This window comes from Ursus maritimus, unplaced genomic scaffold, assembly GCF_017311325.1.
Source record: "Ursus maritimus isolate PB19 unplaced genomic scaffold, ASM1731132v1 scaffold_28, whole genome shotgun sequence".
Lineage (NCBI taxonomy): Eukaryota > Metazoa > Chordata > Mammalia > Carnivora > Ursidae > Ursus > Ursus maritimus.
In genome coordinates, this window is record NW_024425341.1 from 5,936,973 (window position 1) to 5,954,654 (window position 17,682).

General features: G+C 52.5%; 1 protein-coding gene across 7 annotated transcripts in view; it reads left to right on the top strand.

The window, feature by feature from the left end:
* Window positions 1-4,690: 4,690 nt before the first annotated feature.
* The window catches only part of FGFR1 (fibroblast growth factor receptor 1), a 47,574-nt gene continuing 34,582 nt past the window's right edge, over window positions 4,691-17,682 (top strand). For 4 of the 7 annotated variants that reach the window (XM_040643242.1, XM_040643243.1, XM_040643244.1 and 1 more), the window contains exons 1-2: window positions 4,691-4,786; window positions 12,136-12,314. In XM_040643242.1, coding sequence (XP_040499176.1) covers window positions 12,224-12,314 — 91 coding nt within the window. In that variant the 5' untranslated portion in view covers window positions 4,691-4,786; window positions 12,136-12,223. The remainder of the gene's footprint in view (window positions 4,787-12,135; window positions 12,315-17,682) is intronic. The other 3 variants (XM_040643246.1, XM_040643247.1, XM_040643248.1) reach the window with 1 other exon arrangement.

The window sequence follows — 17,682 nt, forward strand, 5'->3', positions numbered from 1 at the left end:
CTGTAGGTGCCCCTCGTGTGGCACTGCTTGTAATGTTGGGTCTCCACCACTGGGCCCTCATCTCTCTCATCTTGGGATGCACTGCACAGTGCCTGACACATGAGACATGCCCCCTCCCCAGCCCAATGCTCAGTGAATAAATGTTGCATTAGGGCCAGGCTAGCTGAGCCGCCATTACTGCCGACTCCCTTTCCCACTCCCAGTTGGTAGGAGAAGGTGAAATGTTATTTACAAAAACACCAAGCCAAACAAGACCCCTCCCCTTCCCTGATATGCTGAAGCTGTGCTGAGAACAGCCAGGGGTCACCAAATGGCAGCCAGATGGTAACTGACTGCTGCTCCCTAACTCCAGGGGCCTGGGGCAAAAGGCTTGGCCGCCCACCTGCTTCCAGGGACCTGTGAACATCCACTTTGTAGGCAGAAACCCAGCCCGTTGGGTTCTTCGCTCCTCCTGAATCCCATCCTGCATCCAGTCCTGGGAGCTGAGCCGCTGCTGGCTCCCTCCAGGCTGAGGGACTCCCAAAGCTGGCTGGAGCAGCTCTCTGGGCCAGCCTCGACCCAGTATAGATGCTGCCTGCCTCCCCTAACTTCTTCTGTAACAGGGAGCTGTTAACTCTGCAGTACCAGCCCAGTGTAGTGGGGGTGCTCATCGCTGGTGGGAACAGCAGAGCCCTAAGATCACTAACCTCGAACGGAGCAGGGGAGCGCCGGGGAGAGAGGAGGAGTTCCCTTGTCCGTGGAAGAACTCTGAGGCCACAAGGAGCTGGAGGAAGAAGGAAGGGATTTTCTGCAGTGTTCCAAAACAGAGAGAACCGATGGGGCTTTGGGGAGAGCTCTGTTTCCCTCCATTTCATTCAGCACCGTTTTCCTCCTCCCACAGATCCAGGAGGCAACAGGCCCCCAACTGGTTATCAGGTCCTTGAGCATGAGGGCCTTTGTCTCGCCCTCAGACATCTAGCTGGCAGGGCAAGGGGCCTACAAATCCTCCCTGACCCTCCCAGCTCTTTGTTATCTCGGAGGGAAGATTACATTTCTGTGTGGGGAGGCAAGGTGCCAGGAGTCCTCAGAGCAGGACAGAGGCAGGCAGAGCTGCCGGCTGACCCCCGTTGCCTGGAGCTGCTCAGGGCTGCCCTGGGGATGCTCTCTCTCCAATGGCCTGGGGCCTGTCCTGAAGTGGAGGGTCTGCATTTCAAGAAAGAGGAGGGGGGAAGAGCAATAGGGAAGGGGAGTTGGGCTAGGAGGACAAAAGCAGCCAGCTCTCAATGATTCCAGAGCCATGTCTATGGTCTGGATGACCCATTCGTTTTCTGGGTTTCTCACCTTCTCCATTCTGCTGTCTTTGGCTGGAGAACTGGAGGAAGGAGAGCTATCAAGTTGGCTGCTTGCTTTCATTTTGGTTTCTTGCTAAATCTATAGAGAAATTTGTTCAACAGCAGGCAAGTATTTAGATCATTCTCTTTCTGTTTCAATCAAGGACACATGGTTCAGCCTCCTCTTTTGGGTTCAAGACACTCCTAAAATGCTTCCAAATCCAAAGAATAAAAGGGCTGGATTGAAAACCCCCTGTTTTAGAAGACTCAGAGAGAGGCAGAGGGATATATTCTCTTCCAGTGATGGAGTGGAAAAATAGTCATTGGATGTTACCATAAACACTGGATTCTCCATGGTTTGACTTCCCAATTCTGTCCCCTCCAATTGTATTTCCTCCTCTGGTAACCCAGGTTTGCTGCTCTCACCCAACCTACCACCAACAAATACATAGAGAACACCTCTTGAGCAGTGCCCTGAGCTAGTCAGATACAGAGATGGGGTCCTTGCCCTGGTATAGTTTGGAAACCAGTTAGAGAGAGAAAGTTAAAAAAAAAAAAAAAAGATGACTAACAAAGTTAAGTATCAGATCAATGAGATAGACCAGAAGGTGAGGAGAGTTCCAAGGACTGTGAGGGCTGGGAGTGGCAGGGAAGGCCTCTCTAAGGAGGAAGCACATGAGTTTGGCCTTCTTACGTGTCTGGAATGAGCATTTAAAATAAGAAAAGCCCAGAGCTCCTGAGTGGCTCAGTTGGTTAAGCATCAGACTCTTGATCTTAGCTCAGGTCTTAATCTCAGGGTTGTGAGTTCAAGCCCCACATTGGGCTCTATCTGGACATGAAACCTACTTTTAAAAAAAGAAGGCCTGGGGCGCCTGGGTGGTGCAGTAGTTAAGGGTCTGCCTTCAGCTCAGGGTGTGATCCCAGCGTTATGGGATCGAGCCCCACGTCAGGCTCCTCTGCTGGGAGCCTGCTTCTTCCTCTCCCACTCCCCCTGCTTGTGTTCCCTCTCTCGCTGGCTGTCTCTCTCTGTCAAATAAATAAATAAAATCTTTAAAAAAATAAAAATTGAAAAAATTAAAAAAAGAAGGCCCAATGGGTGAGCAGCTTATATGGTAGGATAAACAGCTCCTGATTCAGAAGGGGATAGGCTTGTAGGGGGAATAACCCTATAACCGTGGCTGAAGTTCATTTATTCTGCAAATATGTGACTTCGTGCTTTTTATTTAGTTTTTAATTTACTCAACCATCCAACAAACATTTATTGAGTATTTACTCTGGTCAGTCAATAAACAGCTACTGAACTCCTACTGTGTGAATGACACTGTGATGATCACTATTCTTTAACTTGCTGGTCAAATAGAAAAATAACTTAGACCATTTCCTTAAATTTGGGGGGGTTAGTCTCATGCAGTATTCCAGCTTCCACAAGCTTGAGGGTTTTGTGGGGTGGCAATGAGGTGTAGGTCCTACCTTCACTTCATAGTGACTTTTTAAAAAAAGATTTTGTTTTATTTATTGAGAGAGAGAGAGAGCATGAGTTGGGGGGGGAGAGGGAAAGGGAGAGGGAGAGAATCCCAAGCAGACTCCCCACTGACCACGGAGCCTGACGTGGGGCTCCATCCCAGAACCCCGAGATCATGACCCTGAGCCAGAAGTCAGATGCTTAATCGACTAAGCCACCCAGGGGCCCCTCCGTGACTTCTGTCTGCGTAATACTCTAGTGCACTGACACCCATTATTTTATTTAATTCTCCTGACAATCTTCTGAGGGAGTCTCAACCAACTGGGGGTGGGGGGATAGGTAAACAAGTCTTGATTTTTTTCAGATGTATGACTTGTCCAAAATCAAACAGTTCATAAGTCAGGGACCAGAATGGAGGTATCTTTCATACCTAGTGTGGCATACTTCTCACCCTACCAATGGCCCCAACCTGACACCCTGAGAGCCTCAGAAAAAACACAGACTCTTGGCTCCTTCTTGGCACAGCTTAACTCTAAGGTCTGAGTAGGTCCAAAAACCGTATTTTTTAGAAGTTCCCCCAGAGGATTCATGTGCATTTGGATTAGGGAACCACTAGATTACAGTGGAAGGACCCAGAAGAAAGGGCATTTTAGCCACTTCTCAGGTTCCATAGAACCTCTTCCTCAGGTACTCTGGGGTGGGTTCTGATTAATTTCCAAACCAACAACATGCCCAACGTCCACCACTCACTCCTTGCTTCCTAAAATTCACTGCAGGTTAAAGACTTCTGGAGGCCCAGAACGGTGCTGCCGAATTTCCCATAGACCACAAAACCTAAACTCTGCAGCTGGGGAACGTGAGATGGAAGGGAAGGGTCTGAAGAGGGGGTAGATCTTCTCGTGAATAAAAACAGCTTGTATTTATTAACTATGTGGCAGGCCCTCCCTTCATCTTCAACTCTATATGAAAAGAACTATTATCCTCCTTTCCATAGATGAGAAAACTGAGATTTAGAGCAAGAAGAATCATTTCTCCGAGACACACAGTGAGCGCGACTCCGAGGCCAGTGCTAGCACGTACAACCTCGGGACGGCAGCGTCTCCCCACCTCACCCCGCAAACCACTCATGTGTCTACGGCCTGAAATTCGGGCGCCCTCCTGGCGGGGCTCAGCTGCAGGGGCGCGCGCGCCCAGGGAGCCCAAACTGCAGGAAAGCAGCGGCAGAGCGCCGCGCCGCTCAGCCCGCTCCCCCTTCTCGGGGGCCGCGGCCGGGAACTACAAGGCCCAGCAGGCAGCGGCAGGGGGAGGAGGAGGGGGTGGGACTAGCGCGGGTGGGAGTGAGAGAGCTAGCCCTCGCGCCTCGCCGGCGCACAGCGCTCCGAGCGCTCCTGCGGGCACTGGTGCGGCGGCCTGGGCGGCGGGCGGCGGCTAGCGGGAGCCCGAACTCGGGTCCAGCCGCGGCGCGCGGAGGAGCCCGGGCTGTGCCTGGAGCTGGGCGGCAACGTCCCGACTGGACCGAGACTCCGCTTAGCGCATTGCGGCGACCTCGCCTTCCCCGGCCGCGAGCGCGCGCCGCAGCTGGAGAAGCAGCGGAGACCGAGGACTTTTCGCCGGTCCGAGGGGCGCCCCGCAGGGCGCGCCGTCCTAGTGCGGCAGTCGGGCACGCGGCAGCGCCGGGGCCCCCGCAGGGCGATGGAGCCGGGTCTGCGAGAAGCGTGAGGCGCCGCCGCCAGGTTCCGAAGAGGGGGGCCACAGGGTCTGGAGACCCCGGGCGGCGGACGGGAGCCCTCCCCCCGCCCCGCCTCCGGGGCACCAGCTTCGGCTCCATTGTTCCCGCCCGGGCTGGAGGCGCTGAGCACCGAGCGCCACCGGGAGTCGAGCGCCGGCCGCCGCGGCCCCGCCAGGACCCGAGCGGAGCCCGGGGGCGGCGGGCCGGAGCTGGGGACGCGGGCGCCCGCCCGCCCGCACAAGCCACGGCAGACTCTCCAGAGGCGGAACCGCAGCGCCGAGTGAGGTAAGAGCCGCGGCGCCCGCAGATCCGGGGCGGGCTTGGCGTCCCGAGCGGCCCCCGGCGCTGGAGCCTCCTGGCTGCGTGCTTCCCCCGCCGCAGCCCAGTCGGGTCCGGCGCCTCCCTCCACTCGTTACCCGCCCCCCTCCACCTCCCGATTCCCTCCCCAGCGCTTTGCGCCCCCCTTTTGTCTCCCCTCCCGGCTCCCCGCTCGCGTCGCCTTCTGCGCCCCCTCCCCGCTCTCGTCCCGCCGCTCCTCCTGCCGCCCAACTTTTCCGCCAACTCGCGCCGGGGAACTGGCGAGGCGGCGGCGGCTCCGCGGTGAGTCCTGGGAGGGACAGGGCCGGGGCGAAGGCGGCGGCGGCCCTCGGTTTCCTCGGGCTGGGGAGGGAGGGCGGGAGTGGGCAGCGAGGTGGGGTGTGTGTGTGTGTGTGTTGTGTGTATTGCATTCCAGTCCATCTCTTTTTAGTCCACTAGTGCGGACTCACCCCATTTCAGCAGGTAGCTTTGAGTCCCCGGGGTATTTCTAAGTCCTTTTCCACCTCCGGGAAAGTCTGGGGTCGAGGTTGGGGGTGGGTGGATAGGGGCATGAAGAGGGAAGGAAGTGGAGGGGTAGGTTAGCTTCTCCTGGAATAGGTTTTAAGGAGGTGTCGTCACCAAATGGCCGAATCTGCTATAGCGGAGAGCGAGAAAGGAATTCCCTTTTCCAGAGAGGGTTATCTTCTACTTAGTCGATCTCGGAAAGGGTCGGAAGTTTGTGGAAGGGAGGGCGCCCAGCGGGTGATGTTAAGCCCCATTATGGGGTCGGGGGGAGGGGAACGTTCAGTTCCAATCTGGTTCGAGGCGGTGGGGGAAGGGATGAGGGTTTTGCCCGGTGCGGTTCAGTCGGCAGCGCCGCATGTTGCTTCTCTGGTTCAGACCCTCTGCCCAGCCGGCTCCCGCCTCCCGTTATGTTTGGGGTTGGGAAAAGAGGAACCCTCGTTTGCAGAGGAATTTATTGACACTGTGGATGGAGTTCATTTAGCACATAGCCTACGAAGGCAGCCAGACACCTTCGGGCGGGGGTGGAGGGGGTGGCAGTGATGAGGCTTGCTTCTCCTTCTCCCTTCTGGGCCCAGAAGCTGTTGGCCCACCAAAAAAATGACTGCGGCGTCTTTCTCCCCCGTCACTTTTTCCCCCCATTTTCCAGATGTAGCAGCCGCATCTGGTTCCGTTTCACCCCACACCGCAGCCACATTAACATCCCTTTCCCTCCCTTCCCCCCTCACCCAAATTAAAACTGGGATTCTTCAACTTGTCCTTCCCACCTACCTCCCTTTTTAACATTTTTTGAGACTTGGAGATGAGGCTTTGGGATTTGGGGAGAAAAGAAAGTTATGCTGGATCCCAAGTTGTTTAGGATCTGATGGTGGCGGTGCTTTCTAGATTGTGCCGGAAAAAGACGTCGTAGGAGATGGGGCCACGGTTGTAGGGGGGTGGCACTTGCGAACGGGTCATCTGTTGGAGGTGGCCTCTCTGGCCATGGGTTTGACCCAGAACTGGCCCTGACGGAAGTTTCTGGAACGAAAGCATTGCTTTTTCTGCCCCTTCAGTGGTAGCAGGAGCAGCCCGAGCGTCCTAACCCTGTCCGGAGCCCGCCGTCGGGTCTCTGGCCGCCCGGTGGTGGCATCACGTGTCCCTTTTCCACCCTCCCTGGAGCGAGCCCGGGGCGCAGCTGCGGGGGGTCTGGGGGGGGGCGGATGCTGTTGCTGCCAAGGGCTCTCCCAGTGCATTTTAAAGGAGTTAACGTGGACTGCAGCCCCTGGAAACTGAAGCGGGACATTTTACCTTTTAACAGCTATAGGTTTGAAAGCGGGTGTTGGATTGTTGAGGGTTTTTTTTTATTCTTTTTTTTTTTTTTTTGTAATATCCTTTGAGGTAGGAAAGCACCCTATGGTCCATAGTTGCAGGAGGGTGGGGAGAGTTGGTCGCTCTCTCCCTCTCTTTTCCAGTCTCTTTCAAATTGAAAACACTTCTCTGGTTTCCTCCTTTGGGCGGTAGTTTTGGAGGCTGTAATGAAATCGCACTTTCTCTAGACATGGTAATTAAGGTGACTGTTTCCTCCGCAGATGTGCCCTGCCCTTTGCACCTCCGGACCAGCGCTTTTTTTGGAATCCCGTCTAAACTGTAGAACCTTAGCCTTGAGACTGTTTAGCAGAAAGTGGCCATTTTCCCTGTTGGCCCAGGCTCCCGGTTTCCTCTCTGAGGCTTTAAAAGCTAAGTAGCAGGGCCCCGTGGGACGTGTCTCGGTCTAGCTAATTACCCCCAAGCCTGGGTCATCTCCCTTCCTTTCAGTGACCAAGGGAGAGCCATTGCCGACTGTCTGTCCTGACAGCCTGCCTCTCTAATGACTTGTTTACATATTTCCCCCCAGTTGGTTGGGAGAGGCTCCAGGGCTGCCGCTGACCCCTAGAGGAGCACAGGGTGTTTGGGGACGGGGAGGTTGCTGGGGCCTGGCTCCAGCTGGGGTGCTTATGTACTGCAGCAGTGACGAGCTCCTGGAAATATCTGTTGCATTCAGTCTTAGTCATCGCCAAGTGTCAGCTTTTTAATGAGGGCCGTCCGGGTGGAGAGCCACTTGGACATGTGTGCTTTCGCTGCTTGCTTTTACTGCGCCTGTCCAAATGCCCATTTTGTAGGCATTTTCACGAATGGGATTTGGGCCAGAGTGGGCACCACTAATTTTCGTTCCAAAGTAGACAGCCTTGGGTGCTTCTTTGGCCTCTGGCCATGGAGGATGTTAGAAAGTTCCAATAGAATAGCAAGTGAAGCGAAAGCACAGGAAGAAGTGGAGTTAGGAGCTTGGCAGATGCCAAGACAGGTCCCACCTGTCTTGAGGGAGGTAAGAGTCCATCCAGGCATCCCTACGCCTATGCTGGCTGTAGCCCTGTTGGACTCCAGAGGGCAGGAAGAGTGCATCAAACATTGAGTAGGCAGACTCCAGCCATGGCGTCCCAAGGAAAATCCGTGGGGTTTTGCTTTTAGTTGTATGCTTTGTGTTTGGGGTGTTGTCCTGAACAAAGGGTCCTTCAATAGGAGATTTGCTCCTGTGAGCTTGGGCTGTAAGCAGCCATCTACTCCAAACACACTCTTCTTGCCTCCATTTTTAAATCTCTTTCATCAAAATGGCTGTTAGGGTAGAACTTCCTGGGAAAGTTTGAGCCTGTTGCTGCTGGAGGCAAGGGAGGTAGAATTGATTCAGATGTCCTGTTCTGAAAAAGCCTCATCCCTTGAGATGAGGTTAATTTCCTCTTGGGAAATTTGTCTTGCATCTGCTTCCCCGAGAGCTTTGTCCAAGGTCTAAATGCACCAGGCACTGGTGGGAGCCCAGATGGGAAGCTTGAGAGAAGACTCTGGTGTTTCCAGAGAGGATTAAGTTCCAGACTCTTTTGCTTTCCCCCCTAAGGTTGCATCTACCTGAAGCAGAGATTCTCTCCTCACCACCACCACTACTTGCCGTGAAAGAAGATTATATTTGGTCCTCCCCACCCCCCGCAAGTAAATAGCTGTTACCTGCATGACCGACTCCAAGAAGAGAGTGGTCATCCATCAGTCCGTTTTGTCTTCAAAAGCAAGGTTTCCCAGATTATGGTGGAGCAGTTTGTGTTTCACTAATTATTACTAATTTTTGGTATGCCTCACTCAGAGAACATTTGGACACTTTTTTTTTTTAACAAAGACTTCAGATTTAAAAATTAGTAAGTCTTATTCCTGTCCAAAGAAAAGAATGTTTTAGTGTTGACTTCCTCAGTTCTGAATTAAAATGTTTAGAAGATGTCTCATTTGCAAGAGTGTCTGTATCAGTTTCTGTTGAATCAGCCATCATTCACGTATTCATCCACTTAACAAATGTGTCGGCATCTGCTGTGTATATCGTGGGTGCTAAGTGTATTAGCGAAAGTCAGTCAGACACGAACCCTGCTGCTTGAGGAGCTTGCGATCCCAGGGTGCTTTGGAAGTTCAGAGGAATGAGATCCTCAGCGAGAAGGCTCAAAGACTTGTGGAAGAGGTAGCTTTTTTAAATTAAGTTAAATTGAAATAAACTTATTTATTTATTTATTTATTGGTGGGATTCAGAGAATAAGAAAGCTGGCCCATTAAGGATGGAGGAAGGGCAAAGAAGAGGGCAGAACATGGAGATTGCTTAAGGTCATACCCTGTAGAAATAGAACACGAGCCACATGTGATCTTAGATTTTCTAGTAGCCACGTTTGAAATTAAGTAAAAAGAAGCAGGTGGAATTCAGTTTTATTAATTAATTGGTTGAGATTTTAATGATCTCTTTGATTTAGCCCCATATATCCAAAATACTATCATTTGAATATGTACCCAAATAAAAAAATTATTGATGAGCTACTTTGCCTTCTCTTTATCCACACCACGTTTTCGAAGTCTGCTGTGTATGTCCCATGTCTAGCACATCCTGATTCACATTAGCCACATTCCAGGTGCGCAGTAGTCGCAAGTGGCTAGTGGCCCCTGCCTGGGACCCCTAGGTCTAGAGTATAGGGTTTAAAGATGGATAGCGAGAGATACCTTTGTAAAGATAGCAAGTTCCTGTCCTCCTGCCACCAGTTAACAAAGCCTGAGAGTGCTGTCAAGGAGTGACTCAAAGCACAATGTTTATAATTCTTACATGGATTAGTACTCCGAGAGGAGAGGGCTTGCACTTTCACCCATGCTGCACATTTGATCCTCATAGCCACCTGTGATGGAGGCTCGGCAGCCGTCCCCCTCCGACAAGTGGGAAAGCAGAGAGGCCAGTCCCCCGTGAGGACCTCTGTGCCCAGGTGGAGTGGGGCTTCAAGTCCCCAGAGACCTGCTGGGTGGGGGAGAGGCTGAGGGCGGAGCCAGCTGCAGGGTGTCTGAGGAAGCGCCTGAGGACACCTGCATAGGCTACAGGTCACATCTGTCCAGCAGCGAAGGAAGGAGATGGTCCCTCCGGGATTTTAAGAATTCATTAATTAGTAGTAGGAGAAGAAGGTGTGGTGAGGAAGACGGTGGCAGTTCCAGGGTCCCAGACAGTGTGTGGATTGGTGGTTTGGGTTACTGGTTCCTGTAGGCTTGGAGAGTAGGGCGTCTGCCCACAGGAGTTGGTGCTGGGAGGCTGAGTGTTTGTTGACATCCTTTGTTTTACAGATGTGGGCCTGAGGCCCCTGAGGGAAGGCGAGAAAGAGACTTTTGCACCTTTTGGAGGGGGGTGAGCTGGAGAGAAGCAGCCAGATTAGTTTGAAGTACACTGCTAGCAGAGCCTAGAGAGAGCCCACAGCTGTGAGGAAGTGGGAAGGCTTTTCGGGGTCCAGAGTGGCTGAGCAGTGGTGGAAGCTGACTGTCTGCTACATTGAAAGCAAGCTTAACCGCCTCGGGATGATACCACCTTTTCCCACTGGATACGGAAGATATTCATTACCGTGGCGGTTCCTGTGGCGCTTGGGTTCTTGGCTAGGTGTACCTTTCCGGCTGACAGGCCTGCATCTTTGGTCTGGTGTATTTTGGGGACATAGTGAGATGTGGCGTGTGTTTTAGGGATGTCCTCTAGCAAGCAGTGTGTCTGTCCCAGGCCAGGGATCGTGCCCCTTTCTGTGTCCTAGCTGGCACATCTGTGATCTGCTTCCAAGAGTCTTCTCTCAGCCAGAGGAGCAGAGGCGATCCCATCTCCAGACTTAACTTGGGTCTGTCCGAGGCTGCTTGGTTTCTTTATGGCACAGGGATGTTCTTTGGAGAAAACGAGCTTGCACTAGGTAGAGCCAGGTTCCATCACCTCGATTCGCTTCCTTGTGCCCTGTCCTTTAGCGTCCAGACCGGGTGGTGAGAGTCCTGGTGCTTTTGCTTACCAGCTGCATGACCTTAAGCAAAGCAGTCTGTTTCTCCACTGCTTAAAGGGGAATAATAATTCCTACCCCCCCAAGGTTATAGCGAGGAAGAAATGAAGTTTTATAGGTATACATTTTACCCAGTACATGCTTGACACATAGTAAGTAGGTATTCAGTAAATATTCTGTCTCTTCACGTCCCTTCCCTAAATTTAGAAAATTGACAGAGAAATGTTTATTTCTCCTGTAATTTGAAATCATTAAAAGATGTTAGTAAAGCCTTGGGAAGGAGCTAGTGGGGGTTCATGCATACTCCCACTGGCAAGCGCATGCGAACGAGGCCAAGAATCTGGGGGGTTTTCTGCCAACCGGGACTGACTCACTCATGGGGACTGACTCACGAGGGGCCCTGTCTAGCTCCGGGGAGGCAGGGCTGAAGCACCACATTAGGGCATGTTCCGGGGAAGTGGATTCTCTAAATAACTTGGATGGTTCCCCGGAGCATTTAGGACAAAAGCCACCTGGAGATGGAGATGTCACCCCTACCTAGCCCAAACAGGGCCCAAAAAGCACTTGGTCAGTGCTTAGTGGCAACAGTCCTGTTCCTTAAGACCCTTGGGTTTTTTTTTAAATGTTATTACCACATTAGACCTGAGGAGGGTAAAGGGTGTAGTCTGTGCTTTTCTGAGTGGGTCCTGGCAAGGACCTTTGATTTTTCAGGATGACCTTTTTGGCCCTACTTCTAGATTCATTTCTGTTGGACATTAGCTGTCACCTTTCAGCGTTGGGGAGGAGGGCTGCATCAGCTTCATGGTTCTGTACCCTGAGGTCCTTTATAAGTTGGGGAGAATTGTGTTCTGTCCCCATGGGAAGTTGATAGGACCAGAGATCCCTGTGATGCATGTAGTTTTAGAGACCAAAAGAAAGAACCCAAGAGACCACTTATTTCATAGGTCCGGAGAGGGTCAGCAGGATACCTGGCTCCCCCCCGTTTCCTATTCCTTGTTTCTTTCCAGAATTCTTTACCCCTCACCAAAGGGCTGGTTTGCCCTGGAGGAAGTGCAGTCTGTCCTGGGAGAGTCACCAGCCCACTCAGGCCCCCTGCAGCCCCCCTCCCCCACGCTCTGCAGCCATTGCCCACGAAGTGGCAGAAGTCTCTGGGACTTTCATGAGCCGATTCACTTTCCCAGCACACACGATCTCGGGGCTTATGCCTTAGAGAACTATGTGACAGTTTTCCCAACAAGGCTTGCGTGTAGCCCACGCTTGGGAAGTAGTTGCAGAGCTGAATTGAAGCACTGTTTTGTCTAATGAAGGCCTATAACCCCGAATTCAATATTGGGGCAGGACCACAGTTCTCTTCTTTGTGCCTAAAGAAGTAAGTTGTTGCTTTCAGCACCGTTCTGGGCAGGGTGACTAGGTGACACGCGTTAACGTCTTTTTCTCCTTGCCTTCCCACCTCCCATGCGGACCTTCCTAACTCTTTGGTGGTTTCTTCCCTAGAGTCAGCTTGAAAAGGAGGATCAAGCTTAAGACGGAGTCTCCATGGAGGCGTGGAACCTGGTCGCCAACTTCTAACAGCAGAACTGGGATGTGGGGCTGGAAGGGCCTCCTCTTCTGGGCTGTGCTGGTCACAGCCACACTCTGCACCGCCAGGCCGGCCCCAACCTTGCCTGAACAAGGTAAGGCATGGGCTAAGGGGTCAGTGTGGACTCCTGGGCCTCAGAAGCGTAGCAGAGTAGGACAGAGGTGATGCGTGGACTGGGAAGGTTCCACCCCAGGTGGAGTAAACCTTTTTGTAGGAGAGGCTTGCACGGTACCTGGGCTGGTGTGGGCCTGGCTATAAACACACCCAACTCCAGCAGAGGTTGGGGTCACAAAGGCTAGTGACATCCATTTGCTAGAGGTGACATGCTTAGGGTGCGTTTATGCTTTTCCGTCCCTGAAAAAGAACTTCTGATTGGGATCCAAGAGTTGGCTCCCTAAACGAGATGATACATACAATGAGGGCACAAGTGACCTGTGAATTTGTTTGTTTAGAACTTGGATCAGGGGATGTTGAAGGAGATGGGAGCTTGATAAAGACCTCTGGCTTCTAGAAAATTGTTCCAAAGACCCATCTTCTGTGAGGGCGGGCAGTCATGAGCCACGGGCCCGCCATTTTTCCTTCCTTGACCATGTCCGACCATGTCTGTTTGGAGGCCTGCTGAGCAGCTGGCTTTGGAGATGCACCACTGGAGGGATTTCGAAGAGATGGAGAGCCAGGGACCATTATGGTGCATGGGCGCTGGTGGAGATCTGTGACTTGTTGGAAATTCAAAGACTATTAGTAACGGGAAGGACTTGCTCATGGGATTTACTGGAGTTGTGAAAATACTTCATGGAGATATAGGTGCAACACACTTTCAGGTGTCTGTGAGAACCTAACTGCTGCCAAAGGGTTGTGTGGCTTGTGACTCAGTGGCTGACCACATGCATAGCGAAGGTTGGCGGCAGTGGGTAAGAGACTCAGGTGTGCATGTGACGTAGTGGCGGAGCTTAAAAGGCCATCTGTCTCAGCTGTCAGGACCCGTTTGAAATCATGAGTGAGCATATTTGTCCACCGGCATGGTGATAGAGAGGGCACATGAGACTTTCTGGAAGGTACACTTGACTGGAGCGGGCAGATTAATGTTGCATTCAGTAGCAGAACTGAACATTAGACCTGGGCTAGAACATGCCAGAGACCCAAAGTGGGAGAGATTGTCTCTGCCCACAGGGAGTTTATTGTCAGGGAGACAAGTGCAGAGGTCACTAAGTACAAGGTAGACCACGTTTAAACCACACAGTGGAGTCAGAACAACACAGTGGGAATGCAGAGGAAGAGTAGAGCAGAGAGCAGCTGACATGGGTCTAGAGGGGCAAGTGGGGGTTTGTTTGGAAGAGGGGGATGAAGGGCATTCCAGGCGGACTAGCATGAGCGAGGGTACTGAGGCTACATGTATAAGCTGTATATACAGAACAACTTCCCTGATGAGCAGGTGGTCGTGGGAAGTAACACCTAGACGAAGTGGGCTGTTAGCGTATGGAGGGCCTTGACACCCTGCTAAGGAAACTACGTAAATGAGTACATACTGGGACTCTCAGAAAATTCTGGGCAGGTAGTGATGTGATCCAGCTTTCAGAAAATTAACCAGGCAGTTGAATTTGGATGGATGGGAGGAAGACATCTATGTTTGAATTCTGCTCTGCCATTTCATCATTACCCCGGCACAGTAAGCCTTAGTCTGCTCATCTTTAAAATGGGGACAGCAATAAAGCACGGAATGAGGGCATTCAGATAAAGCACTTGCAGGTGAAGTATTGGTAGTTAGGACTGCTGCTCCCATAGTTGCCAGGTAGATGCTTGTTCTGAATGTCTAGCTAGCGGGAGGAACCAGGGTGTGGGGTGTGAGATTGTAAAGGAAGGAAAAACTAGCAGACTCTGTAGAAATAGAATCTATGGGTTTCAGTAGGTTGGCTGTCAACTCTGGGCGACCAGAGAAAGACAGAATGACATGAGAGTAAAAGGAATGAGTTAGGGCCCTAGGTTTGTGAGGAGTAGAGATTTGGATCAGCCGCAGTGTAGACAGTAGCAAGGGAGTCCGAAAAGCCAGGAGGGCTTGGATGAGGTTCGAGAATATGAATTTACAATGGGCTCCAAATACTTCTTTTTTTTTTTTTTTTTTTAACTTTCTCTAAAAAGCTCTTTTGCACCTGAGACATGGAGGGTGGAGAAAGTGAATGGCGGGGGCCTCAGGCCTGGGCACCTGTACTCCAGAAGGGAATAGCAAGGGTACAAGCATGGGAATTTTAGGGTGGGGTGGGTGAGGTTCATGGAAGCCACTGGTCATGGATCCAAACTGAGAAAGGAAGGCCAGGCAGTGATGAAGGGTGGAACGAGGGGGCCGAAGGTCCCGAGGTGGAGGCGGCATAGGCCAGGAACAGCAGGGAGGGAATTGGGAGGTCAAGGGGGCCATTAGGAGGCTCTGCAGCAGTGAACACTGAAGTTAGACCACCATTTTTTTCTTTAATCAACTGAGGTATAATTTACATTCTGGAAAATACACTGATTTTTAAGGGTACGGTTCAGTGTGCTTTGATCAGTGTAACGTCCAATGTCAATTTAGTACTGTCCCAGTCAAGAGAGGGAACATTTTCCATCACCTACAGAACTTCCCTCTTGCCCCTTTACACTCAGCCACTCCCCGCCCCCCACCCCTCGCCCCAGCACTTGACCGCAGCAAGCACGGATCTACTTTCGGTCACTATAGACCAGGTTTGCCTCTTCTAGAATTTCATATAATGGCATTACTTGGCAAATATGTAGCCATTCCCCTGTTGATGGCCATTTGGGTTGATGATTTGGGTTATTATTAATAAAACTCCTGTGAACATCTGCGTATAAGTCTTGTGTGGGCCTAAGGTTTGCTTGATTGCCTTGGTTTTGAGTTTGGCACCTCTTCTGACTGTTGACTCTTGGGAAAGTTCCTGTGTGGAACATATATAAAATATAACGATAATGAGCTTCCGCTCCCAAGATCCGTGACTGTCAAATAAGACTGTATGCAACGCTCTTAGCACATGGTCTGTGAGCAGTAATGGTGGTTGTGGGCACTTTGTTCTGGGACCCCACAGAAGATACCGCATGGTGAGGGCCCTGTTGTTTCCTTGGTGGCATGGGATGCCTTAGGGTACAGATGTGGAAACCTGCTGCACTCAAAGGACAAGTCCCGTCTTGGTGCAGGGTGGTCCTTCACAGAGCTTTGTGATGGCAAAACCCATACCCCACAGTCTTCCCAGAACTTCTGGGAAGTCAAGGGAAAATCTGTGTGCTTTGTAAACCACAAGGTACCTCACAAATGTAAAGTATCACCATATAGTCTTGACCCTGCTGATTGTTCAATAATAATGCGGCTCTTGTCCTCAGAAAAGACTCTCATCTGTGTATAAAGGGTTTGTCGAAAAGTTTAAACCCAAAACTCTGCTCCCACGGAGAGTTTTTCCCCTTTAGAAAGGCCTTGCCATAGTGTGTGTGTGTGTGTGTGTGTGTGTGTGTGTGTTGGGAGCCCCTCCCCCAGTCTACAAATGCTCCTGGGGGAGTGGGGAGGGCCTGGAGTTTCTGGCTGTCCTTGGAAAGTTGATTTAATAAGGGTTCCAGGAAAACCAGCCTCCCTCTGTCCCGCCCTCTCCTTTCCTTTCTCTAGTGTGGGATCTTAAAGAGGCGAAGCTAGTTTCCGATCAAGTCTTGAGGAAGGGGAGGGACTTGTATGGATGGACGGAACCTGGGTCGTGGGCCGGCGGAGGGGCAGAATGCCCCCTTAGAAAGATAAGCACCAGCTTTAAAGACGTTTTGAACTTGAGGAGGGTTGTGTCTGTATTTTTCTCTCCTTTAGAATAAGACGGGGAAAAGCAAGTGGGGGAATCCAAAACTGGTTGTGAGGCTGCTGCTTGCGGTTGGGGGATGGGAGTCCTGGAGCATGGGTTAAACACCCCAGACCCCCTTGGTCAAGGGGGACAGTGTGAGGCTTGCAGTTTCAAAATACTTGCCTACACACTCAAGAAACCTGCAACTAATAAGCGATTTAATGGGCTGGGGTTTTACAGCTCCTCCCACCTACCCAGATTTGAAGGAGTCTGGTGGCCGGGCGAAGGGGGAGAGGTTAGACTTAATGGAAAAGCCGCACGTTTCCATTTCTGGCTGCAAGCCCCCTCGATGCTGATGCCGGGAGCCACAAAGCAAGGCTTTGTCTTTGTGTTCCACGGAAACCTGCGCCCGTGGGGGGGGAAGCTACAAGCAGGGCCAGAGGCATGGCCCCAGCTTTAGGTGGTAGGGCCCGGGCCGCCCCCCAAGAGGTCCCACAGCAGTCTTGGGCCCCAAGGGGTATGCGTTTCAGCCTGGGTGCAGGGGAGGCCGCAAATAGGTAGCGGAGGGTATCCCAGTACCAGCCTCAGATGGGCTGGAGCGATCGTGTGGCCAGAGGACCCGTGGCCGGTGGCTGCCCTGGGACCCACATCCGGGAGCGTTCCTCCGTCCCGTCTTTCCCCAACATAATTTCTTCTTTGAATACACACTGGATGTTCAAGAGGAGTTTCTTCACCCTCTGCCAGAAGGCGAGTGGAATGACTGGGCGCAGAAGGTGATGTCGGGCGACCCACTGGAAGACAAGGGGGGGGATTTGAGGTCAGTAGAAGTCTGCAGGGTGCTTACCTCCCAGGTTGCTCGGGAGGAGCCGCTCTGCCCCACATCGTCTTCCCCAGAGACTGGAGGCCAGAGTGCCTTCGCCAGCGTTCCCAGAGCTGAGCTGAGCAGAGCAGGGTGGGGGTAGGGAGGACCCAGTGCCGGCTGGCTTGTGAGAGAATGTGGAGGAGGAGCGCTCACGTGTCCCGCTTGACCACGCTGGGCAAGAGCAGCAAAGCCACTCCAGGGCTGTGTTCTTGGCTCCGGCTTCTGCATTGCTACACTATTAGCTTCACTGATTTTCCACTCTGGCTTTGCCAGCCAGCTCCCCGAAGTCAGGGAGGAGGCATTTCTCAGGGAAGAGCAAATGGCTGTCCAGAGCCCTTGCTGCGGGTGGGGGAGGGGAGGGAGCCCAGACAAAGAACAGGCCGGAATTTTGTCACCTGGTTCCTGGGACTACCTAGGGTCTGGGGTGGGCAGGAACCGCAGAGGGAGTGCCAGGGATTCCTTTGATTCTGTGGCCCCATACTGGAGTTGGGACAGCAGGGCTCGGCCAGGGTGCTTGCTCCTGGTCAGGCAGCAGCAGTGAGTGATGGCTTGTGTCTGGGGCGGTGATGGATGGCCCGGGAGAAGTGAGTTCTGGGGAGTCATTATCCGGGAGGGCGAGGTCCAGGGTCAGAGAGCCTGACCAGCAGCTGCGCCCTGTTTTCACAGGGCCGTGTTCCTCCGGGGCCGCTGGGGGCTCCGGCTCACCCTGTGGACACCACCTTTGCCTCTTCCTTCCTTCCCCGAAGCCTGGAAACAAGACAATTGTGTCCCCGCTGACCGGGGAAAGTCCAGCTGCTCTGGCG